General features: G+C 41.4%; 2 protein-coding genes across 13 annotated transcripts in view; one reads left to right on the top strand and one right to left on the bottom strand.

Annotated features, from left to right (window-relative positions):
• CCDC171 (coiled-coil domain containing 171) overlaps nt 1-16,442 on the bottom strand; it is a 509,668-nt gene extending 493,226 nt beyond the window's left edge. For 7 of the 12 annotated variants that reach the window (XM_072655979.1, XM_072655930.1, XM_072655923.1 and 4 more), the window contains exons 1-3: nt 16,069-16,441; nt 11,936-12,018; nt 956-1,104 (exon numbers count right to left, since the gene is read on the bottom strand). In XM_072655979.1, coding sequence (XP_072512080.1) covers nt 956-996 — 41 coding nt within the window. In that variant the 5' untranslated portion in view covers nt 997-1,104; nt 11,936-12,018; nt 16,069-16,441. Of the gene's footprint in view, nt 1-955; nt 1,105-11,935; nt 12,019-16,068 lie in introns of all 12 variants that reach the window. The other 5 variants (XM_072655955.1, XM_072655963.1, XM_072655988.1 and 2 more) reach the window with 2 other exon arrangements.
• Nucleotides 8,973-20,187, top strand: LOC140499454 (uncharacterized). The gene is made up of 4 exons (XM_072600934.1): nt 8,973-9,186; nt 15,866-16,182; nt 16,510-16,824; nt 17,314-20,187. Exons 1-4 carry the CDS (start codon nt 8,973-8,975, stop codon nt 17,656-17,658), a joined length of 1,191 nt encoding a protein of 396 aa, XP_072457035.1. The 3' UTR covers nt 17,659-20,187.
• The last annotated feature ends 5,347 nt before the right edge of the window (nt 20,188-25,534 follow it).

Raw genomic sequence — 25,534 nt, forward strand, 5'->3', positions numbered from 1 at the left:
GAAGCTAAACAATTTCTACCTGCCCCTCCCCAGCTCTGTCACTCCCCCTTCCCTTTCCCTCCCTTTCTGCCTCCACGTGTATCTCCCCCATTAGAGGGTAGGTTCCTTGAGGAGAGGAGATGTCTTTATAAATTACATCCTCAGGACTTAGAACAGTAACTGGCGCATGGAGTGTAACCATGATGAACTGTGGAAGACTCAGCTACACTAATCCAAGACAGTTACAAAGAACTCATGCATATTTTTTCACTTTCTTTGTTTTCCTTGCCTTTGTCGCTAGTGTGGACATGGCTAGTGTGGAAATATGTTTTGCATGACTTTACATGTAGAACTGATTTATTGCTTGCCTTCTCAATGGATAGAGAGGGGATAGAGGAAGAGAATTTGGAACTCAAAAATTATTTAAATGAAGACTAAAAATAAATAAGTGGATTTTTTAAAAAGTTAATGTTTATGAACACTGGATTACCTCCAGCTGCAAATTTGACATCTCCACTCTAAATGGTCTCTTCCAGCTCAAAGACTACATGAAGTAAAAATCTCCTAATACCTAATAAAGAAACAGCTGAGGAAAATAAGGTCTTGATCTGGAGGAAGGCATAATTTTCCAATACAGGGCACTGAGGAAGGTAGCCCTAAATGAGGTAATATATCAAAAGAGAGGTGGGATCGAGAGCCAAAGGATAGCATATTAATGGAAGGTAGGTGCTATCAGAAGTTGGAAGAGCCCTAAAGACAAACTTTACATACTTAGTTTTTTTATCTTTTGCCCTAAAAAACTTTTTTGAGAGGAGAGGAGTAGGGGAAACTGGGTTGTCTTCCTATCTTATCCAAGTTAGAATTGCAGCAGCCATGCACAGGCCTCATCTCAACACTAATCAGATAAAATTTTTTTTAACATGACATGTTCTCACAGCCAGTGCTATTAAAATATTAATGGAAGGAAAAGTATTACCTTTGAATTTCAGCATTACTATTACTTGGATTGATGCTCATGATGATTCATCTGACTGTTAATAACCAAAATTCTCCTTAACTTTTTACTTTTAAAAACAAAAATCTTCAGAGATGTCTTTCGCTGTGGAGATCAAGATACAAAGAAGTCTGAAAGAAATAAACATATTGAAAATAGTTTTTAATTTTTATTCCTGAAAAGAATAGATATAATACAAAAATGTGGTTCTGAAAGAATTAATTTTAAGATACATAAATACAGCCTACACCTTCTTGACCTATATTCTTGATTCACAAACACCATTCCTTTTCATTAACAAGTGATCAAAAAGATCAGAGAATTCTCAAACAGATATCTCCTTGTCTATTTTCCACTGCCTTTACCCATGAGATTGAGAGGGCTGGAAAGGCAGGGTAAGAGGAGAAATTAAAAAAAAAATAACTACAACCTTTCCCTTTTTTCTGGTACCCTTCCTCAATAATGAGTCATCTGAATAATACACAGTCATTCAATTGGAAAATAAAACTACTGCTTCACAAGGAAACTTCAGGATATAAATTCTAAACAGGTGGATAATTTACAAGAATACAAATGATCTCTGAGCTGCCAAATGCAATGAAGGCCTAATCCTCATTCTCCATGACCTCTCTGCAGCCTTTGACACAGCTGATCACTCTTCCCTTCTTGACACTCTCTTTTCTCTAGGATTCCTGATAACTACTCTCCCAGTTTTCTTCCTACCTATTTGATTCCTCTTTCTCTATCTATTTTCTGGATCCTCCTCCAGATCACACTCTTTACCTATAGGAGTCTCACAGGGTTCTGTCCTGGATCTTCTCTTCTCCTTCCAAACAACTTCACTTGGTGATCTCATCAGTTCCCATGGATTTAATTACCATCTCCATACTGACAATGTGGGCAGCTGAGTGGCACCATGGATAGAGCACTGGGCCTAGATTCAAAGGACCTGGATTCAAATCCAGCCTCAGACACTCAACTAGTTATGTGACCCTAGGCAAGTCACTTGACCCTGTTGGCCAAAGTTTCCGTAAATTCTATAAAATGAGCTGGAGAAGGAAACAACAAGCCACTCCAGTATCTTCGCCAAGAAAACCCCAAATGGGGGCATGAAGAGTCAGACACTACTGAAACAACTGAGCAACAAAAAATGCTGATAATTCTCTAATCTACCTATTCTGCCCCAAACTATCTGCTGACCTCCAAGGTCACATCTCCAACTACCTTTCAGACATCCTGAACTAGGTTAAACTCATTATATTCAACGTATCTTTCCCCCCAAACCCTCCCTAACTCTTTTCTTCCCTATTATTGTCAAGGTCAGTCCCTCATGCTCAAAACCTAGGAGACCTTACTATCTCTCACCTTCCAAACCCAAGCTGTAGCCAAAGTCTATAGACTTCACCTTTGTCTCCAAGACATTCTACTTCTCTCTCTGATCCTGTGCCACCACTTTAGCGCAGGCTCTAATCACCTCAATCTGAGTTATGAAAATAACCTGCTGGTGGGTCTGCCTGCTTCAAGTCTTCCCCCACTCTAATGCATTTTCCATGCAGCCATTAAAATGGTTTTCCTAAAACGCAGGTCTGATCATGTCACAACTACCCCTACCCCCACTTATTAAAGTTCAGTGATTTCCTATGGCCTTCCAGGGGAAAAAGAAAAAAGAAAAATGCTCTGTTTGGCATTCTAAACCTAGCCATCTCCTACCTTTCCAATCTTCTTACTCTTTATCCCCCCGCCCCCTAGTACTCTTCAATTCAGACAAGACACTCCACCTCATAGTTCCAAGCATTTTCTCTGGCTGTTCCCATGCCTGGAACATTCTCCTTCTTCCACTCCAACTATTGACTTCTCTAGCTTGCTTTAAGTCTCATCTAAAATCCCACCTTCTACAAGAAGCCTTCCCTAACCCCTTAACTTCACTATTTTCTTTTTTAATTGTTTCCTACTTATCCTGTCCATAGCTTCCAGTACATATGCCCTGCACATAGTCCCAGTTCTGACTAGGCTAGGGTTTCAGTGCCTACCTCCTTGCATTTCAAGAGTTATCCACCATGCCTAGAATTCTCTCCTTCCTCATCTCCACCTCCTCACTTCCCTGTCTTCATTCAGGACCATCTAAAATCACATCTTTTGCAAGAACCCTTTCCCAGTTCTCCTTGATGCCTGCTCATTCCCTCTAAGAGCTTCTCCAGTTTATTCTGTATATATCTTGGTTGTTTACAGTTGCTTTCATATTGTCTCTGCTATTAGACTGAAAGCTTCTAGGAGATAAGAGAGAATCACATGATGCCCACTCCCCTACTGGGCTCCTCTATGTTTTATATACTCTTGGAGCTCCCTAATTATGAGTTTCTCTTATCTAAAATAAAGGAAGGTTGTCTGCTTCAGAGATGTCAAACACAGGTCCAAAACACTACTGAGTGTGGCCAAACCAGATTAAAATATTACTGGGAAATGTTTAACAAAATAACTTAATTGTTAAAATAGAAATACATAAACGTGGTTTTCTAAGTCACTCTGTGGCCCACAGGAATCCTAATGTATACTTTAGTGGTTCCCATTTTCATTTGAATTTGATACCACTGGTCTACACACAGTAGACCCACACATATGCCCACACATGCACAGAGAGTTTGGTATAGTAATAAATTAAAGTCAATGACACAAAAAGAAAGGAGGATTTAAGACGGAGGTTGTATGCACAAGCAAAACAAACTTCACTCTCAGAAGAGGGATAATAAAAGGAGAATTAAAAGGAAATAAAGTCTAAGAACCAATTATTGGGGTCAGGATGACAGGAAGTGAAAAAAACACATCAAAGTGGAAATGGATTGCTTCTACAGATCACATTATTTCTCTTTTATAACCTTCTTCTAAATCATTTAAAAGAGATTAATTGCTCATCAATCAGCCACATGCAAAGTAATAAAAATTATAATACTGCTTTAATTTACTTATTCATTGTCATATTCTTTAAACTATGAACGGGTTACTTTATAAAGCTAGAAAAAAATAATAACAAAATTCATCCAGAGAGACAAATGTTCAAAACTCTTCAAAGAAGGGGAAAAACACTTAAGAAAGAAGAGGGCCTAGCAGTACCAAGTCTCTATTATCAAGTAGTATTTATTAAAGCTATTTAGTAAAGGTAAAAACAAGCAAGCTGATTAATGCAACAGATTGAAGCAAATGGACATAGTAGTATGACGTTCAATAAATCCAGAGAATCCAACTACTAAAATAAAAGCAAAAACTGTGAGAAACAACTAGATGACACTCCTGAAGAAAACTGGGTTTCTAATTCTGATCAGGAAAATTCCCGATTTGCAAATCTGTTCTTCATAATTAAACTAATTAAACTGCTATTTGATTATTGGCACTTTGTCTCTGGCCTGCTGTTTCCTCATTCTCAGGTTAGAGATTGGCCCAGTAAAATCCTGTTAAGATTAACAACTCATACTAACTGTACATACACTTTGACCCAGCAATACCACTTCTAGGTATATATCCCAAAGAGATCAAAGAAAAAGGAAAAGGTCCTATTTGCACAGAAATATCTATAGCAGCTCTTTTTATAGTGCCAAAAAATTGGAAATTGAGGAGATGCCTATCAAATGGGGAACGGCTGAATAAATTATGGAATATGATTGTGATAGAACACTGCCGCATGATCAGAAATGATGACTACTAAAGAGCAGTCTCTTTGCTGCTGCTGCTACAACACACTAAAATATGCTCTACGTTTTTCCCAGAAAAACTCGGGAAGACTTATATGAACTGATGCAAAGTGAAGCGAGCAAAAGCAGAAGAAAATTGTATACAGTAACAGTAGTATTGTAAGAACGATCAATTGTGAAAGGCCGAGCTCCTCTGATCAAGGCAATGATTCAAGATAATTCCAAAACACCCAGGATGAAAAATGCTATCTGCCTCCAAAGAGAGACCTGATAAACTATGAGTGCAGGCTGAAGCATATTTTTTTTTTAGTTTCTTCATTTTTCTTTGGTTTTTTGCATGTGCTTTCATTTCCAACATGGGTAACATGGAAATCAGTATCATACTGCTTGCCTTGTCAAAGAGGGGAAGAGGGAAGGAGGGAATTTGGAACTCAGAATTTTTTTAATTGATATTAATTTTTTTACAAGGAATTGGGAAGATTTAAGGAAATAAAAACACATTTTTAAATAATAAATTTATTTATTTTTAGTTTTCAACATTCACTTCCATGAGATTTTGAGTTTTAAATTTTCTTCCCCTCCCAAAGATGGTATGCAATCTGATATAGGCTCTAATTAGGCATTCATATTAAACATTTTCACATTAGTCATGATGTAAAGAAGAATTAGAAATAATGAGAGGAACCACGAGAAAGAAGAAACAAAACAAAACAACAAAAGAAAAAGGAAAGCAAATAATATGCTTCTGTCTGCATTCACACTCCATAGCTCTTTCTCTGGATGTGGATGGCATTTTCCATCATGAGTCTTTTGGAGTTATCTTAGATCCTTGATTGCTGAGAAGAGCTAAGCCTATCAAAGTCAGTCTGTTATAATGTGGCTGTTACTTTGTACGGTGTTCTTCTGGTTCTAGTCACTTCATTGAGCACCAGTTCATATAAATCTTTCCAGGACTCTCTGAAGTCTGCCTGTTCATCATTTCTTATAGCACAATAGTATTCCATTATATTCACATACCACAACTTGTTCAGCCATTCCCCAACTGATGGACATTCCCTCAATTTCCAATTCTTTGCCACCACAAAAAGAGCTGCAATAAATATTTTTTTACATGTGGGTCCTTTTCCCATTTTTATGATCTCTTTAGGATACAAACCTAGAAGTGGTATTGCTGGGTCAAAGGGCATGCACAGTTTTATAACCCTTGGGACATAGGTCGAAATTGCTCTCCAGAATGGCTGGATCAGTTCACAACTCCACCAACAATGCATCAGTGTTCCAATTTTCCCACATGTTCTCCAACATCTATCATTTTCCTGTTTTGTCATGTTAGCCAACCTGACAGGTGTGATATGGTACCTCCAAGTTAAAATATGTATATTTTTTAAAACCATCTCATGACACAATAAGCTCCAAATGTATTCATGATTTAAATTTTAGATGTAAAGGGTTATGTTATAAATTAGAGAGTGGAAAAAGATCATTAAAAACTTTTTGCACAAACAAAATTAATGGAGTTAATTGATATAGAAGGAAAATCAGAAGGGAAACAACTAGGGGAAAAAAAACCTCTTCCCTCATCTAGCTCTAGCCAGTAGAGATGATGGTCCCAAAATGGGTCACAGGATTGAGGGGCCAATTTTCCATTGCTGAATGTAATAGCATTCTCTTGATTTAGCGGCAGTCTCCAATGAATCATGTTGTGTAAGGAATATAGACTCCTCTAATTCCAAACTAAATCTTTCTACTGACAGAATTAGTAATAAGAAGCATCTTCACCAGTGGGTAAAGAACTGAGACACAGTCTTGAATCCTAGTAGTAGGGTACAGATTAGAAGCATGTGACCTCATTTGATTGAATGCAGTAACAGGTCTTCTGGAGTGCAGATCTCAACCTCTTTTCCAGCTGATAACAAAAGAAATTATCTCCAGGCACTGCTCCTACTCTTCTTTCTCTTTCCACTAGAGAACAGCCTCTTGGATTTGTTCCCCCTCTTCTTTTATCAAGTTTGAGCAAAAGAGGCAATTTGTCATCCACTTCTTCCCCTTTGCCGTCCTTTCCCTTAGGACTGATCAGAGAATCAGCCCTTCTCTCCACTTCTTTCCTCCTCTCTGCTAGAAATTGGAAAGTCAGCAAAGCACCATACAGATTAGCTCAACTAGGCTTAGTAGAAATATCAATCCATTATAATCCTCTTTGAAGGAATAATCTGTGTGCCTTGTACTTTAAGGATTATTTTTTAAGGATTCTATTCTACTTTTGTAATTTGGGAGTCATTTTTATAGATTTGCACTATTGTATTAAAAGTGTATATTAGTGTATTAAAAATTTACAAAATCTCCTATTCCATGTACCTGATAGTTCAATAGATTCTAGATTAGTATGTTCATTATTGAACTAAGGATTCCCCTACTGTTCATGGCCTTAGAGTCCCATTAAAGTTCTCTTTCCCAAGCAAAACTGTATACTTATTTTGTGGGGTTCTTACTTTTGAGGACCACTATGACAAAGGCCCAAAAAGATCCACAACTTCTGGTCCAAAAAAAGATTTAAGGGTATAGAAATTTGACAGCTGCTAATAGTCTGCTTAACAGAGAGATAAATTCATAAGATCTGTATATATCAGAAGAATTATACATACGAGAGAAGGCAAGACTCACACAGAATCTGTACTTGTGAAACAGTAAAAGCTGATGAATCTGCCTCTTCAGGTAGCAGATGAGGATCCTCAATTTCACCAAAAGGCAAGAATCTTTTAGTGTCAGTTCGTCATTGGGAACAAGGCCTAGCTCTGTATGTTTCCAACAGAAAGACTGGTTGGACAAAACCATGTGCTCATAGGTAAAACAAATTAAATTTAAAGTATTCCATGCTGGTAAATAAGATAAGCGGAAAGACAAAAGCACACATTCCCCTTTTGGAGCCAAAAAACTGAAGAGTAAGGAAAGAATGAGGTGACACTAGTGAAGATAGAGACCGCTTAAAAAGTAAAAACAGCTAGAAACAGTGAAGATATTAGAAACACAATGTAGAGGTAGTTGTAATACTGAGTGGCTTAGCCACTACTACCAGCAAACAATTGTCCCTTCATAACCATTTTATGGGGCTACTGGGTGGCACAGTGTATAAGACTGTTGGGCCTGGAGTAAGGAGGACCTGAGTTCAAATTCCGTCTTAGATGCTTATTAGCTGTGTGACCCTGAGCAAGTCACCCTTTTGGCCTCACCTTTACTCATTTACAAAATAAGCTGGAGAAGGACATGGCAAACCACTCTAGTATCTTTTCCAAGAAAACCCCAAATGGTGTCACAAAGATTCAGACACAGCTGAATGACTAAACAACAACAACCAGGACAGCCATTTTGTAACTTCCGATGAACTATAAGAAAGCTATTTAAAAACTGGAAAACAATATGAGAGAAACTAAGCATAGACCAACACGTTACACCGTATACCAAAATAAAGTCAAAATGGTATGATTTAAATACAAAGGCTGATACTATAAGCAAACTGGGAGAGCAAGGAATAGTTTACCTGTCAAATCTATGAAGAAGGGAAGAATTTACGACCAAACAAGAGACAGAGAACACTATGAAATACAAAATGGGTAACTTTGATTACAGTAAACTGAAAAGTTTTTGCACAAAGCCAATGCAACCAAGATTAGGAGGGAAGCAGAAAAATGGGAAAGAATTTTTACAGTCACTGTCTGTGATAAAGGCCTCATTTCTCAAACATGTAGAGAATTGAGTCAAATTTACAAGAATATAAGTCATTCTCCAATTGATAAATGGTCAAAGGATATGAAAAGGGAGCTTTCAGAGGAAGAAATTAAAGCTAGTCTTCAGAGGAAGAAATTAAAGCTATCTATAGCCATGAGAAAATGCTCCAAATCACTATTGATTAGAGAAATGCAAATCAAAACAACTCTGAGATACCACATCACACCTATCAGAGTGGCTAACATGACAAAACAGAAAAATGATAAATCTTGGACAAGATGTGGGTAATCTGGAACATTAATGCATTGTTGCTGGAGCTGTAACCTGATCTAACCATTCTGGAGAGCAATACGGAACTATGCCCAAAGGACTATAAAACTGTGCATACCCTCTGACCCAGCAATACAGCTTCTAGGTTTGTATCCCAAAGAGATCATAAAAAAAGGGAGAAGAACCCACACGTACAAAAATATTTATAGCATATATGTAAACAAACACACACACACTGACACGCACATATATGGTGACATCTATAAATGGTGGCAAAGAATTGGAAATTGAGGAGCTGGGAATGGTTGAACAAGTTGTGGTACATGAATGCAATGGAGTACTATTGTTCTACCAGAAATGATGAGCTGACTAACTTTAGAAAACCCTGGGAAGACTTATATGAAGCACTACTGAGCGAGGTGAGCAGAGCCAGGTGTTTGATGGCTCACTCTGATGAATTTATCTGCTTTCAGCAATGCAAGGATCTAAGACAACTCCAAAAGACTCCTAATGTAAAAAAGGCTGTCCATGTCCAGAGTAAGAGCCACGGGTCTGAATGCAGATGGAAGCGTACCGCTTGTTCTCTCTCGTTTTTGTTTGTTTCTGCTTTCTTGTGGTTTCTCCCATTGGTTCTAATTCTTCTTTATAATATGAGTAATGTGAAAACAAGTTCAACATGAATGTATATGTAGAGCCTATATCAAATTACATGCCATTGTGGGGTGGAGCAAAGGGAGAGATGGGGAGAAAATTTGGAACTCAAAATCTTTTTTTTAATTGAATTATTTTGTTTTCAGTGTTCTACAATCACTTCCATATATCTTAGATTTTTTTCCACTCCTTCTCTGTCATTCCCCTCTCACTCCCCACCCCCTCCCTGAGATGGCATACAACCTTATACAGGTTCTACACATACATTCCTATTAAATGTATGTTGCATAGAAGAACTAAAATGAATGGGAGAAACCATAAAAAAAAACAAAACATAATACAAAAGAAAATGGTCTGTTTCTATCTGTGATCCAATTCCACCATTCTTTCTCTAGATGTGGATGGTATTTTGCCTCAAGAGTCCACCGGAAATTTTTTAAGTTCATGTATTTCAATGAAGTACTAAGTCTACCAGAAAAATTCCTCGCACACTGTGGTTGTTGCTCTGTACAAAGTTCTCCTGGTTCTGCTCCTTTTATTCAGCATCAGTTCATATAAGTCTTTCTAGGCTTCTCTGAAGTCTTCCTGTGGAACTCAAAATCTTATGTAAGTGAATGCTGAAAACTAAAAATAAATTAATTTTTAAAAAATCAGCTAGTATTCTAGTACAAGCCATATCTGAACAGGAATCTCCTCCAAAATACATCCACAAATGATCACAAGTGGCTCTATTTGATGACCTCTTTTTACAGGAAATCAAATTACCTCTTAAGATGGCCTATTCTACTATGGAATGTCTCTGTTAGAAAGTTTTCTTATATGAAGCCAAAATATGAACCTCCACAACTTCCACCCATTGAGCCTAGTTCTGTCCTCAGGGGTCTAGAAGAATAAGTATAATCCCTCTCTAACAGATCTACCAAAAGTTCTCCTGTGTATCACTATAAAAATATTGTTAATTACATTTTCACCAGACCAATTATACACATGCCTTAAAACCATTCCATCTAACCAGCTACTGGAAGGGACCTTAGGGGTTACACTCCAATCCCCTCATCTGACAGATGAGGGAGAGAAGATAAGTGATTCATCCTCAAGGGTCCCAAAGCATTATCAAGCTGTTGAACTAACAGAGTAACTAAAAGAATAGGAAGCAGCCACTTATGATAAGTTCCTGTCCCTGTTCTCCCAACAACAGCTTTAAAAATAGTTTGATGAAATTATGTAATGTCAACTGGAAGTAACCTAAGATTACAGGACAGCAGAAAGAACCCTGTGTCATTTGGTTTGCGATCTCATCATTCAACTAGAGACATGAAAACTATCAATGACTTCATAATAGTCAAATCTGACAATCCTATCTCAGTTCTCGTTTTTTTTCAACCTGCTGCATTTGCTACATTCATCTCTGTAAGATACTCTATCCTCTTTTCAGTCTCTCTTGACACTATTGTCCCAAATCTCCTTTCTGAACTTGTTTTCAGATGGAATTTCTAGTTTTCCTCTTAAACCTTTCTGAACTTATTTGCTAAGTCCTCACTGATAGTCTACCCCCTCAACTGTGGATACTACCCAAGCTTCTGTCCTAGACCCACTTTTCTTTCTACCCACTCTAAGTACCCTCTCACTAGATCCCAATCATTTAATATCTCCATGCACACAACTCACAGATGTACAGATATGTAGACAGCAGTGTGCTGGTAAATATTTTAACCAGCTCTCTGGAAGAAAAAAAAAATATATATATATATATATATAGAACACTACATTACTAACATTTTCTCCATAATTCCTATATCCAGACCATCAACAAAACAATAAATCAGGTCCTGATTTGTATTGTTTGCAGATTTCCAAGTTGTAAAAATGCTTACACTGAAAATTCAACAATTAGTAGCCAGCTGGCTCCAGCATGCCCCTATTTATGGATATAACATAAATCTAGATTTAAATTTATATCTGTAGACAGACATAGATATAGACAGAAATAGAGATATATAGACATAGACATAGATAGACACAGATCTCCAGCCAGTTTTTCCGAAATCTTCAGTCCCTTCCTTCTTTTGGATATTTCAAACTAAATGTCTTGGAGACATCCCAAGCTTCCCAAGTCCAAAGCAGAACTCACCTTTTCCCCAAAAACCCTTCTTCCTCCTTTCCCTGTTGAAGGCACCACCAGTTTTTCAGGTCTCTCAGGTTCATAATCTTGGTGTTATCCTAGATTCCTCACTCATCCCTCATCCTACCTAGCCCACCAGTTGCCAAATCTTTCCATTTCCATTTCCATTTTCCACCAGAAAAACCCCTTCTTTCTACTCACACAGCAATCACTTTAGTTCAGCATCCTATCACCTCTTACTTATATTAGTGCCTCCTAAGTGATCTCCCTGACTCACTGAGCATGGAGTGAAGATGAACTAAGTTGACAACTAGTTAACTGCTTGACCTTGGGAAAATCACTTAACCTCTTCTGTCTGCCTCAGTTTACTTAACTATAAAATGGGGGTAAGTATAGCACCTACCTTGTAGGGTTATCATGAGAATCAAATGAGATAATATTTGTAAAAAGTGCTTATGTATAAATATTTATTTCCTTCCCCTCCCCCTTCCCACTCCAGTCCATCTTACACACCTCTGCCATTGTGATTTTTCTCCAGTGCAGATCTGATCATGTCAGTCCCCTTCTTAAACAACTCCAGTGGATCCCAAATGCCTCTAGAATCAAATATAAGCACCTGCATTAAGCCCTTTTATCTCATCTCTAATGGATGCCCCCTCTTATCACCCTCCCCCATCTTCAATGTCTCCCTATCTACTGGCTCCTTTCCTACTGCCTTCAAACATGCATATGTCTCCCTCATCCTCAAAAAACCCTCACCTGATCATTTCATCCCATTAATTATCATCCTATATCCCTTCTGCCCTTTGTGGCTAAACTTCAGAGAGTAAAACAGGTCCTTCCACTTCCTCTCCCCTCCCTCTCTTCTTAACTATCCAAAACCCAGCTTCAGACCTCATCATTCAACTAAAACTGTTCTAAAGTTACCAGAGATTTCTCAATTGCCCAATCTAATGGCCTTTTCTCAAAGGCAATCCTTCTTGACCTCTCTACAGCCTTTGACACTGTTGATCACCCTCTCCCCTCCTGGACCCTCTCTTCTTTCTAGCCTCTCAGAGCACCATTCATTCCTCCTCCCTATTAAACTGATCCTTCTCAGTCTCCTTTGCTGGCTCCTCATTCAGGTCATGCCCTTGACCCTAGACGTCTCACAGGGCTTCCTACTGGACCCTCTTCTCCCTCTCTGTTCTTCCCTTTGTGATCTCCTCAGCCCCCATGGATGTAATTATCATCTCAATCTACCTAACCACTCCACTGACTCCCCAACTCCAGTCTCACATTCCCAACTGCCTTTCAGGCACCTCAAATTTAATGTCTAGTAGATATCTGAAAGTCAACATGTCTAAAACTATATTCTTTATCTTGTCCCCTAAACTATCCCCCACCACCTAACATTTCCATCCTCCCAATCCTAGGAGTTATCCTTCATTCCTCACTCTCTCTCACCTCCCCATATTCAATCTTTTCCCAAGGCCTGTCAATTTCACCTTTTCAACATCTCTCCAATAAACCCCCTTCTTTCCTCTGATACTGCCACCACTCTGATGGAGGCCCCCACCTCAAGCCTAGACTACTGTAATAGCCTGATAGTGAGTCTGCTTGCCTCAAGTCTCTCCCCACTCAATCTATCCTCCATGGAAGTGATTTTCCTAGAACACAAGCCCCCATGTAACCTTCTCTAAATTCAAGTAGTTCCTTATTGCCTCCAGGAGATTTGGCATTCAAAGCCCTTCATAATCTACCCTACCCTCAACTTTTCAGTCTTCTACAACTTTCCTACCTGCTCCATACTTTTTGATCCAGTGACACTGGCCTCTTTGCTGTTTCACAAACAAGACACTAACTCTCAGCTCCAGATGTTTTCTCTAGCCTAGAATGGTTTCCTTCTTCATCTCTGTTTCCAGGTCTCCAGGCTTCTTTAAAGTTCCTGCTAAAATTCCATCTTCCACTAGAAGCCTTTCCCACTCCCTCTGAATGTTAATACCTTCCCTCCATTAGTTATTTCCTATTTTCCCTGTATAGATCTTGTTTGTATTTATTTGTTTGCTTGTGGTCTGCTGGCATTAGAGTGAAGTCGCTGAAGGCAGAAATTGCCCACAAGTCAATGCCTATTGACTGGGGGACTTTTAAAGTCCTTCAAAACCTGGCCCCAGCCAACCTTTCCAGCATCATGGCACCAAATTAGCTGTGGATTACCCATAAACACTCCATCTCCTTCACTGGGCACTTCCTCCACATCTTTGCCTCTTAGAATTCCTGTTCTGTCTCTACACCACAAAGCCTTTCCTCATCCTCCCAATGCTTCCCACACAACCTTGTATTCAACTACTTTGTTGCTATTCTATTTCTATTTACGGTCTATACACTTGTTTAATATATTTGTTTTCTTCAAATTAAAAGAGAGTAAGCAGGTCCTTGAGAGCAGGAAATGTTTCATCCTTTGAGTGTGAATCATTAGTGTGTGTGAACAGGATATAACAGGCACTTTTGGAAGTAGAGGACTTAATACCTTGGTGCAGCTATTTGCTCTCTGTGTGACCTTGGAAAAATCAATTCACCTCTCTGAGCCTCAGTTTTCTCAACTGAATGGGGGCGTGGGGAATTACACTAGATGAACTATACATCTATGCTGTAAAAGTTCCCACACTTACTTGGCCTACCACTCCCCCTTTTAAAAAAAAATACTCAGCAACCCCCCCCCAATCCACTTTCTTTAACCCTTTAATGGTTTTTTAAATTTACATCATTTCAAAACATTTACAAATATATTTTTAAATGATGCATCTTACATTTAATAATTAATTGCAAATTTGTGGGGTTTTCCTGCCTTGAAATTTTGATGACTCAGGTGCCATGTAACCATATAACCATATCGTAAACAGGTCATTACAGGTACTTATGCAAACTGGACTTCCCAACAAAGTAGGACAGGCTTGCCTGCCAACACCTTCTTGTTAAGACCTATTTTCAGACACTAATCCCTCATACCTTGCATTTTGTGTGTTTTATTTGGAAAATAATGTAATCACTAAGAAGTCCACTTTGGGAACCTCTGGTTCTCATTTTCTAACTGAGGAAACTGAGTTTCTGAGTCAGGAACCAGATCTCAAGTTTCCAAACTGTGATCCACAGAAGCTAAAAGACTTGCCCCAAATCACACAAGATTGAGACTGGAACCAAGTTCTGATTCCCACTATAACACTGACCCTGATATGGAAATTTAAAGTTGACAAGGCAATGTCTCCACTTCTGAGGGAGCTAGTGAGCAACCCCTAGACTGTGGGAGACACTTCCCCCACCTTTTATCTGGAATGCCATTCCCACCCAGCTCAGGCAATGTTGTACAGTGTAGCTAAGGCCAAATGCTAAGTGAGATGGGAGCAAGAGCAGTGCAACAGTAACAGAGGTACCTGGCTCAGGTTACAGTCTGTTACATCCAGGCAAGAAATTGTCACTGAAAGGAGATGACTGTAGGCAGGAAGGAGAAAGGAGGGAAGAGGAAGGAAGGAAGGAAGGAAGGAAGGAAGGAAGGAAGGAAGGAAGGAAGGAAGGAAGGAAGGAAGGAAGGGAGGGAGGGAGGGAGGGAGGGAGGGAGGGAGGGAGGGAGGGAGGGAGGGAGGGAGGAAGGAAGGAAGGAAGGAAGGAAGGAAGGAAGGAAGGAAGGAAGGAAAGGAAGGAGGGAAAGAGGGAAGGAAGGAAAGGAAGGAAGGAAAGGAAGGAGGGAAAGAGGGAAGGAAGGAAGGAAGGAGGGAAAGAGGGAAGGAAGGAGAGAAGGAAGGAAGGAAAGGAAGGAGGGAAGGAAAGAAGGAGGGAAGGAAAGAAGGAGGGAAGGAAGGAAAGAAGGAAGGAAGGAAGGAGGGAGGGAGGGAGGAAAGGAAGGAAGGAAGGAGGGAAGGAAGAAAAGGAAGGATGGAAGGAAGGAAGGAGGGAAGGAAGAAAAGGAAGGAGGGAAGGAAGGATGGAAGGAAGGAAGGAAGGAAAGGAGGGAAGGAAGGAAGGAGGGAGGGAAGGAAGGAAGGAAGGAGAGAAGGAAGGAAGGAGGGAAGGAAGGAAGGAAGGAGGGAAGGAAGGAGGGAAGGAAGGAAAGAAGGAAGGAGGGAAGTATGGAAGGAAGGAAGGAGGGAAGGAAAGAGGGAAGGAGGGAAGGAGGGAAGGAAGGAGGGAAGGAAGGAGGGACGGAGGGAAGGAGGGAAGGAAGGAAGGAGGGAAAGAAGGAAGGAAGGAGGGAAAGAAGGAAGGGCGGAAGGAAGGAAGGAAGGAAGGAAGGAAGGAAGGAAGGAAGGAAGGAAGGAAGGAAGGAAGGAAGGCTGGCTATTTCTGCCCACAGATTGAACAGTCCTGGGGAAACTGTCCTGAGACTCTTTATCCCTATCTCTTATTTTCTCTAAGAAAATAGTCTCTAAGACTAGGACCAACTTTCCAGAAAGTTAAAACGACCTTTAGAAAACAGAGATGGAAAGCGGGAGAACACCGCCCCCCCAACTCGGCCAAATCCAAGGCGCCCCCACCACTCCGGCTCAGAAGATGCCCCGCCCCCTTCCCTGCTCCGCTCCGCCCCTTCTCCTCCCCCTCCCCCGGGGCTCCTTCCCGGCCTCTTGCTGCCCCTCCCCCAATCATCCCCCATCCCCCCACCCCCGCACCGTTACCTTAGCAGGTGTCAGCCGCCCCCACAGATGGCCTCAGGCTGGAGTCCCGCGGGGCCTAACCTCCAAACTAAAACTAACCACCTAGCCCAGCCGGCCCCCGGCATAGAGGGATGGGTAGAGGGCGTACTGGAAGCACTCTGTGGGGTGGGGGGGGGAGAAGGTGTAGCGTTGGGGGGCCCGGGAGGGGGGCGGGGGGGCTGACGGAACTCGGCGGCTTCTAGGACCGCGGGATCAGAAAGGTAAAGGGGAAGGGAGTGAGGCTAAGGGGCTGCCTCCAGGGAGGCGAAGTTTACAACGGCCACTTCCGGTCGGTGGGAGAGAGGCTGGGCTCCTTCCCCGTCCTCCTCCAGGCCCGCCTCTCCCCGCCCCTCCTCCCCGCCCCTGCCCCCCACCCCCTCCCCAGCCTCCCCATCTCTAGGATACGTGCGCGCCGAATGAGAGGCTCTGATTGGAAGAGCTGGAGGCCGGGCGGGGGAGGGGCGGCCTTCGGGGGAGGAACCTGCACTTGCGCCTGCGCCCGGCGGCCTCGGGCCCGGCCCGCGCCTCCGCCTTGGTCCTCGCACGCTCCTCCGGCCCGCGGCCCGCGGCGGAGAACCCGGGCGGGGGAAGCGAGCTGGCCGCCGGCCCGCAGAACGTGCCCAGCCCTGGATGAAAGGGAAGGAGGGGAGGGCCCGGAAGTTTGGGAAACTCTGCTTCGTCTTCCTCCTTGATCCCCACGATCTTTCCAGAAGCTTTCCCTTCCCGCCTCCCGCCCCGGTTAGAGCTCGATGAGCGCCACAATCGATAGCCCCCCAATGTCCGTGATCCAGGGCGCCCCCGCTTTGCATCCGGGCTGGCAACTACTCCTTGCCATCTCGGCAGTCAGCGGGCATTTATTAAGCGCCTCGTGTGTGCGCTAAGCGCTCCAGCGCCAGCAGGTGTCTCACCTGCGGTGGGACGTTGGCCGCACTTGGAAGGAGGCAGCGCCCGGCGGGTGGACCCCCCCAAGGAAAAGAGCCTGGCGCTGGGTCTGGGGAACTGGCAGTGCCCTGCAGGGGGACAGCCGTGGGTCCGAGCGGGGCACCGGCTAAGGTGCGAGCGGACTGGAAGAGGCTTCGAATGCCGTGCCTCGAGTTCCAGCCTCCCTTCCTTTGCTCTCCTTCCACCAGAAAAGCCTGCAAGGACCCCCAGAATGCCATCTTCTCCACCAAACCTCGGAGGGCACGCAGCACTTCATCTTGAACCTTTCCTTTGTGTCTCCCGCAGGGCAGCCTGGCATCAAAGCGGTGCCACCCTCAGCGCCCAGCAGGGACTCGAGGAACGCTTCTCGGATGGGAGCCCCGCGCTCTTCCCCACCCCCCCATTCCCTCTCCCAATTCTCCCCACCCCCACCCCCTACCCCTCTTCCTTCACCTTCCCAAGCAGGGAAGACTGCGGGCTTGTGTTTCTGTACAAGCCACGGGCAGCGAGGGCCTTCCTGACCCTAGAAGCACGGCCCCCTACGTCTCGGGGCCCCGGGAAGGTGCCGCCGGCCCCCAGACCTCTCCAGCGGTCTGGAAAACCCAAAACCTTTTGTGGCCGTGGCCGCCAGGGAGCGGGAGGGCCGTTTAACCATCCCCGCCCCCAGGGGCTCGGCTCCAGGTGTAGTTGGGATGTGGATTCCGTCCCACCCCGCCCCCGGCTTAGGTGGCTTCCCCACCTGAGGAAGGTCCCCAGGCCTTCAGGGCGGAATTGCAGATGAAGGGGCAGAGAGCAGACCCTGCCACCCAGATCTCCACCTGCCACCATCTCCTGCCACCCAAGATCCCCTCCTGCCGCCCAGATCTCCACCTGCCACCATCTCCTGCCGCCCAGATCTCCACCTGCCACCATCTCCTGCTACCCAAGATCTCCACCTGCCACCATCTCCTGCCGCCCAGATCCCCACCTGCCACCATCTCCTGCCGCCCAGATCTCCACCTGCCACCCAAGATCTCTACCTGCCACCATCTCCTGCCGCCCAGATCTCTACCTGCCACCCAAGATCTCCACCTGCCACCATCTCCTGCCACCCAAAATCTCCACCTGCCACCATCTCCTGCCGCCCAGATCTCCACCTGCCACCATCTCCTGCCACCCAAGATCTCCTCCTGCCGCCCAGATATCCACCTGCCACCATCTCCTGCCACCCAGATCTCCACCTGCCACCATCTCCTGCCGCCCAGATCTCTACCTGCCACCCAAGATCTCCACCTGCCACCATCTCCTGCCACCCAAGATCTCCACCTGCCACCATCTCCTGCTGCCCAGATCTCCACCTGCCACCATCTCCTGCCGCCCAGATATCCACCTGCCACCATCTCCTGCCGCCCAGATCTCCACCTGCCACCATCTCCTGCCGCTCAGATCTCCACCTGCCACCATCTCCTGCCGCCCACATCTCCACCTGCCACCATCTCCTGCGGCCCACATCTCCACCTGCCACCCAAGATCTCTACCTGCCACCATCTCCTGCCGCCCAGATCTCCACCTGCCACCATCTCCTGCCACCCAAGATCTCCGTATCCAATTAAAAAGCAAAACAAAATTCCGAAACCACACTCACCCATGTTACATGTAGGGAACAAATGGCTTTGTGTGGCTGCCATGAAGACTGAAAAAAGTATGTGGTGCTGCCCTGTCTGCAGCCCTTTAAGGCTATTTCCTCACAGCAACCTTGGGAGGCACATGGTGCCTGCTTCACAGGTAAAGACCCTGAGACTCAGGGCAAGTTCAAAGAGCTTGGCAGTGTGAGGGTAGTCATCCCAAGGTGGGTCTCCAGCGTGGTGCCAGGCTCCAAGATAACCACTAGGAAACCCTCTTTACTCTAAAGGAATTCACACTTTAAGTGGGAGGAGGTGGGGAAGGAGAGAGCCAGACACCAGTTACTGTATGAATACACACAAAATAAAGAGACAAAGACAAGGCAATTTGGGAGCAAGGGACGTTAGTTGTTGTGGGAATCAAAAGAGACTCCATGTAGAATGGACAACTTCTAGAAGAAAGACAGGGACGTTATGAAGCAAAAGAGGAAAGGGGAGTGCATTCCAGGCAGTTCTCATTCCCATTCCAAGTCAGAGATGAAGTGCGGTAAGGATAGAAAGAAGGCCAGTTTGGGGCATGGCCCTGTTCTAGAGGGGGATTAATGTCCAATGAACATGGCCTGATAGGTCTAGGACCAGGCTGTGAAAGACTTGAAAAGCTAAACCAAGGAGTTTCTATTTTATCCTAGAGAAAAAAGAGTTGAGTATAAAAAACAAATATTTTTCCTGAACCTACTATGTGTAAGGATTATGATAAACAGGAATCTGATTTTTTTATTATTTAATCCAAAAGGGTTTTTTTTTTAAAGAAATCATTAAGCTAGTCTATTCAAAGGCAACTGAATGTAATTAGCACTACAAAAGAGGTTTTATTTTCAGAAGAGTTTTTGTCATTGTGCATATGCTGAAATTTTATCTGAGCTTTTGAAGTTCCAAATAAAAAGTTTGTATTATTGGTGGCATAGGTTGGCTGCTGATAATACTTGTCTTTCAGTTAATTATGAGCCTTCAGGCTTAAAAGCTATTCTGAGACTGCAGGCTCTCCCAGTTTTCTTTTGAATCACCTGCCGGGTCATTTCAGACAAAAGCATTCAGTATGGTGCTTTCTTAAAGGAGAAGGAAACAATACGGAAAACTGAAGCGTGGTATTTTTTCTACCCCATATCTGCTTTAGATTCTCTTTTCTACATGAATTAAAGATAAAACACAAGAAATGTATTCTGGACTTTATAATGTAAAGAAAAATTAAGGTAGGTATAACAAAAATAGAACTTTTAGGGCACTTGATAAAAATAAAAGGATGATTCTGCTTTGATAGATACCATGGGGAAAATGTTTAAAAATGGGGGAAAATATTTGAAACAAAATAATCCTAAATATATATTATTTATTAATGTCATGACTTTCCAGCAATATCTGTCTTCATTGATAGCCTTATTTCCCAGCTTTCCCACTACTTTCATAGTATTCATCCTGTAAAACCTGTATAAGGAAGCTAAAAATGACTGCTTTGGTTTTGGGGTAGCTTGGGTCTATACTGACAGCATGGAACAGTTTAATAAATTGGTTTAATAAGCTAGTTGTTAAACTGTTTCTTCGTATTGATAAGTATGATTATCAGTAGTACCTATTGATACATCCTTGAACAGTTTTATGTCACTCCCATGTGTATCTGAATTCCTCATTTTCAACAATTCTTATGTTATGATAACATTCTATTACATTTGTCAACCACAATTTATTTAGCCATTCTCCAATCAATGAATCCAAACTTTGTTTTCTTTACTACCACAAAAAGTGCTGCATGGACTGTTCTGGTATGTTTGGGAACTTCTGTCTTTGATATACACAGGGTAAACATGTCTAGCAATGGATCCTGAGGCAATATTGTAAAAGGGAACTATAGGACTTAGAACTAGAATGAATTTTAGAGATCATCTAGTCAAATATCTTGACTTCATAAAAGAGGAAACAGGCCAACAAAGAAACTCATAGGTCACACAAGTAATAAGTAGCTGAACACAAATTTGAACTCAGGCCTTATGATTCCAGATTTAGGCCTCTTTCCCTAAGACTATACTGCCTCCAGCTTGTTAACCTAAATGAATCTCTACTTGTTTGAATATATAGGGGAGATTAGTTTCTGAAGGATCATAGATTTAGCACTGGTTGAGACCATCAGACTCAAACCTCTCAATTCATAAAGAGCAATAGGGTAGAAAGTGTGTTTTGCCCAAGTTGGGATTTGAACCATGTCTTCTGACTCTAAATCCAGTACTCTTACCACTACAGAAAATGGAGAAAAACCCATAGAAATGGTATTGCAGCTACATACTACCTAGTGCTCCTCCAACACAGATACCTTTATGGGTATTTTAATATCTTATTAATTTTAAATTATTTAAATATCTCCTGTATATGTAAATATGTTTGTGAACTATATATGTGCACGATCATATTTTCTTTTCCCATTTGTATACATAAGAAGTTTTATAACTGAATCCCTCAATGGTTTATGCTGTTTTAATTTTACACATTGTGGAATGTTTAGCTGCAATGAAAAGAGTGAAATTGTTAGTATCAGGATTTCACTTTAAAAACAAAGAGCCATTCCCCAATTGATGTGCATCCCTTCGACTCCCAATTTTTTATAAATATTTTTGTACATATAGATCCTTTCCCTTTTTCTTTGATCTCTTTAGGGTCCAGACCTAGTAGGTGTTTGTTGTTGTTTGTTCTTTGGACTGATGACTTCAGGAAGGTGATGTTTTGACTTGCAAGTGAATTGGATTTAAGTGAAGCAGGGCTGTGCAAGTCACCAGCCTCACTCTCACCTCCAGAACCATCAGAGTCCAATGGCAAGATATAGATCAGGAGGATGGAGGTGGATGCACTGGGAGACCTATATCTTTTTAAGCTAAGTCTTTACCAGGTCTCAGTTTGTCTGAGGCAATGCCCATTCAATGATTAAGGCTAGGTAAGAAGTGAAGCAAAAAATGACCTCTTTTACCTAATAAAAAAACAAAATCAATCTGGGGCACCTCTGGGTGTCTGGTCATAACAGAAATAATTGCTATTTACACTCAACTTTAGCCATCAAAATCCAAACAATAACCTGATGAGGCATGGGCTGGGACCTACTGTTGGCCAATTAGTGAGAGCCAGAGTGATCTGGGTTTAAGGCATGGTTTTTAAAAAATGATAGAATAAATAAGTAGGGAAGAGAAAAAAAATTAGCCTGTAAACCCAAGGATGTCTTGTGAGGTTCCAGTGATCAAAATTTATATTCCTTTGGGCAGAGCACTCATAGGTAAGGGTGTGGTTCCCTATGTGGACAGAGGGAGAGGAAGGAAGGAAGAAAGGAAGCAAGCAAGAAAGAGAAGAAGGAAGGAAGGGAGGAAGAAAAACAAGAAGGAAGGGATGAACATTGCCCAATTGGAACTGACCAGTTGAGTCTCCAGTGGGGCAGCTACTACTACTCACAGATTCTTGTTAGTCCTACTGCAGACCTAGTAATGATATTGCTGAATCAAAAGGTACGTATAATTTTATAGCCCTTTGGGCATTGTTCCAAATTGCTCTCCAGAATAGTTAGATCAGTTCACAACTCCGCCAGCAATGCATTAATTAGTGTCCCAATGTTTTCCACATCCCCTTCAACATTTGTCATTTTTCTTGTCTGTCCCATTAGGCAATCTGATAGATATGAGGTGGTACCTCAGGGCTGTTTTAATTTGTATTTCTCCTATCAATATTTATTTAGAGCATTTTTTTATATGACTATAGAGAACTTTGATTTCTTTGTCTGAATACTAACTGTTCATATTCTTTGACCAGTTTTCAAGTGGGGAATGACTTACATTCTTATAAATTTGACTCAGTTCTTTACATATGTGAGAAATGAGGCCTTTATCAGAGATGCTGTAAAAAATTTTTTCCTAGTTTTCTGCTTTCTTTCTAATCTTGGTTGGATTGGCTTTGTTTGTGCAAAACCTTTTTATTTTAATGTTGTCAGAATTATTAACTTTACATCCCATAATGTTCTTTGAGATCTAACAGATAAACTATTCCATGCTACCCTAATTGCTTATAGTATCTCATCCTTGAGGTCTAAATCAGGTAACCATTTTAACCTTATATTGGTATATGTTGGTCTATTCCTAGTTTCTGCCAAACTGCTTTCTGGTTTTCCTAGCAGTTTTTGCCAAAAGTGAGTTCTTGTGCCAAAAGCTACAATCTTTTCATTTTTCAAACACTATATCACTGTGGTCATTTACAGCTACATATTGTATACATAATCTATTTCCCTCTATTTTTAGCCAGTACTAGATTATTTTTATTATTAACAATATTATATTTTATTAATTATATTAACAATATAGAGATCTGATATGACTAAGCCACTTTCCTTCATTTTTTTCCATTAATTCCCTCAATATTCTTGACCTTTTGCCATTCCACATGAATTTTGTTATTATTTTTTTCTAGCTTTATAAAATATTTTTTGGTAGTCTGATTGGTATGGCACTGAATAAGTAAATTAATTTAGTTAGAATTGTCATTTTTATCATATTGGCTCAGCCTACCCACAAGCAATTAATATTTTTCCAATTCTTTAGATCTGACTTTATTAGTATGAAAAGTGTTTTGCAATTTTGTTCATACAGTTCCTGGATTTGTCTTGGCAGGTAGATTCCCAAATATTTTATATTGTCTGTAGTTACTTTAAATGACATTTCTTTTTCTATCTCTTGGTGCTAGACTCTTGGTAATATACAGGAATGTCAATAATTTATGTGGGTTTATTTTATATCCTGCAACTTTGCTAAAGTTATTAACTAATTCAAGACTTTTTTAGCTGATTCTCTAAAATTGTCCAAGTATACCATCATATCATTTGCAAAGAGGGATAGCTTTATTTCCTCCTTGCCTACTACAATTGTTCAATTTCTTTTTCTTCTCTTATCGCTATAGCTAGTATTTCTGGTACAATATTGAATACTAGTGGTGACAATAGGTATCCTTGCTTCACCCCTGGTCTTAGTGGGCAGGCTTCTGGTTTATCCCCATTACAGATAATGCTTGCTGGTTTTGGATAAGCGTTATTTATCATTTTAAGGAATGCTCCATTTATTTCAATGCTTTCTAATGCTTTTAAGAGGAATGAGTGTTATATTTTGTGAAAAGCTTTTTCTGCATCTATTGAGATAATCATGTGATTTTTGATGGCATTGTTGTTTATATGGTCAACATACTGATAGTTTTCTTAATTTGACCAGTCCTCCCTTCCTAGTATAAATCCCATGTGGTCATAGTGTATGATCTTTGTGATATATTGCTGTAATCTCCTTGCTGGTAGTTTATTTGAAATTTTTGCATCAATATTCATTAGGGAAATTTATCTGTAGTTTTCTTTCTCTGCGTTTGCTCCTCCTGGTTTAGGTATTTCCAATTATATGTTAATCTCATTTAGCCCATTCAGTAGTGTGTCAGGCTATGTATTTGACATCTTTTTATATATAAGATATCATCAAGACTTTGTGTGAGCAAACACATAGATAGAATGAGGGACGGCAGATGGACAGCCTGACTCTTGCACTGGTACTCACGTAGTTTCTATAAACTAGCATTTGTCACACCACGTTCACTTTCAAAGAAATGGGTGTGCATCTCTGCTACTGCTCAGCTAAGTCAAACAGGTTGTATCATGTCTTTCATCTCAAAGGAGGAAAGAATAGACAGACACAACAGAGACAGAATCAGCAAGGTCATGCACTCACAGGTCATATCCCTGAAGATGAAATCCTAAGATCTTTCCTCACCATGAGCTCAGTCCTTGCCTCCTCACCTGAGCACAGCCAAGCAGAAATGAGGCTCAATCTCACTTTGGATGGTTACTGCTTTTTAAATGCACCCCAGTTCGAGTTACGCCAATCAACAGACCATCTCTTGGTTAGCAGACCAGAACCAGTTATTAAAAATCTGTGCATGCTCCAAATCAAGGAGTAAGGCATTTCTATTACATGTCATCATGCCTTTTCTAGAAGCAAGCTTGTATCTTCTGTGTGAAGAATACTTCAATTAAGTGCACTGAGGATGTTTACAGATCTTCTGTTATATGTATATATATTAGTCAGGTATTTCTAAAAATATAAGACACTTCTGAATTTATCCATCTTCATTTCATGTAAGCCATCCAGACTGGAGGTGACTTTTCACTCTCAAAGGCTATACCAATAGACCATAAACTTTCTAAAATGTTAGCTAGGCTTTGAGTATGACCTGGAAGCAGACTATGTCTATTTTTCATAGGACCAGCCTAGTTAAGTAGAAAAAGACCCATTCCCAGCAGGCAGGAGGCTTGGTGAGAAATCTTTTTCCATAGCAACCCATGAAAGAAAGAAAAATTCAAAATTATCCTTAGTCCTCAGCAGCCAACTTAAGCTTTGGCAGAATCTCTAGGGGGTGCTTCTGATGGTCTGGGTCCAAAAGGTCATTCATTTTTTTTGTCTTTTATTTTTTTCTCAATTACACATAAAAAAAATTTTAATGTCAGTTTCTTAAAAATTTGAGTTCTAAATTCTTTCCCTCTCTCCTTCCTCTCCTCCCTCCTTGTGAAGGCAAGCAATTTGATATAGATTACACGTGTGCAGTCATGCAAAACTTATTTCCATATTAGCCCTTGCAAAAGAAAACACAGATAGACAGTTGATCTTGAAATAAACCAGAAAGTCCTGTTAGTGTCACATACTGACTGTGTGATCCTAGGCAAGTCATTAACCTGTCAGTGAATGAATGAATGAATGAATGAATGAATGAATGAATGAATGAATGAAAAATAAGTTATTAAATGCCTATATCTGCAAAGCATTATTCTAAGTGCTAAGTACACAAACAGAAAATGCTCTCAAGGAACTCATACTGAA

Source organism: Notamacropus eugenii, chromosome 1 (genome assembly GCF_028372415.1).
Source record: "Notamacropus eugenii isolate mMacEug1 chromosome 1, mMacEug1.pri_v2, whole genome shotgun sequence".
NCBI classification, from domain to species: domain Eukaryota; kingdom Metazoa; phylum Chordata; class Mammalia; order Diprotodontia; family Macropodidae; genus Notamacropus; species Notamacropus eugenii.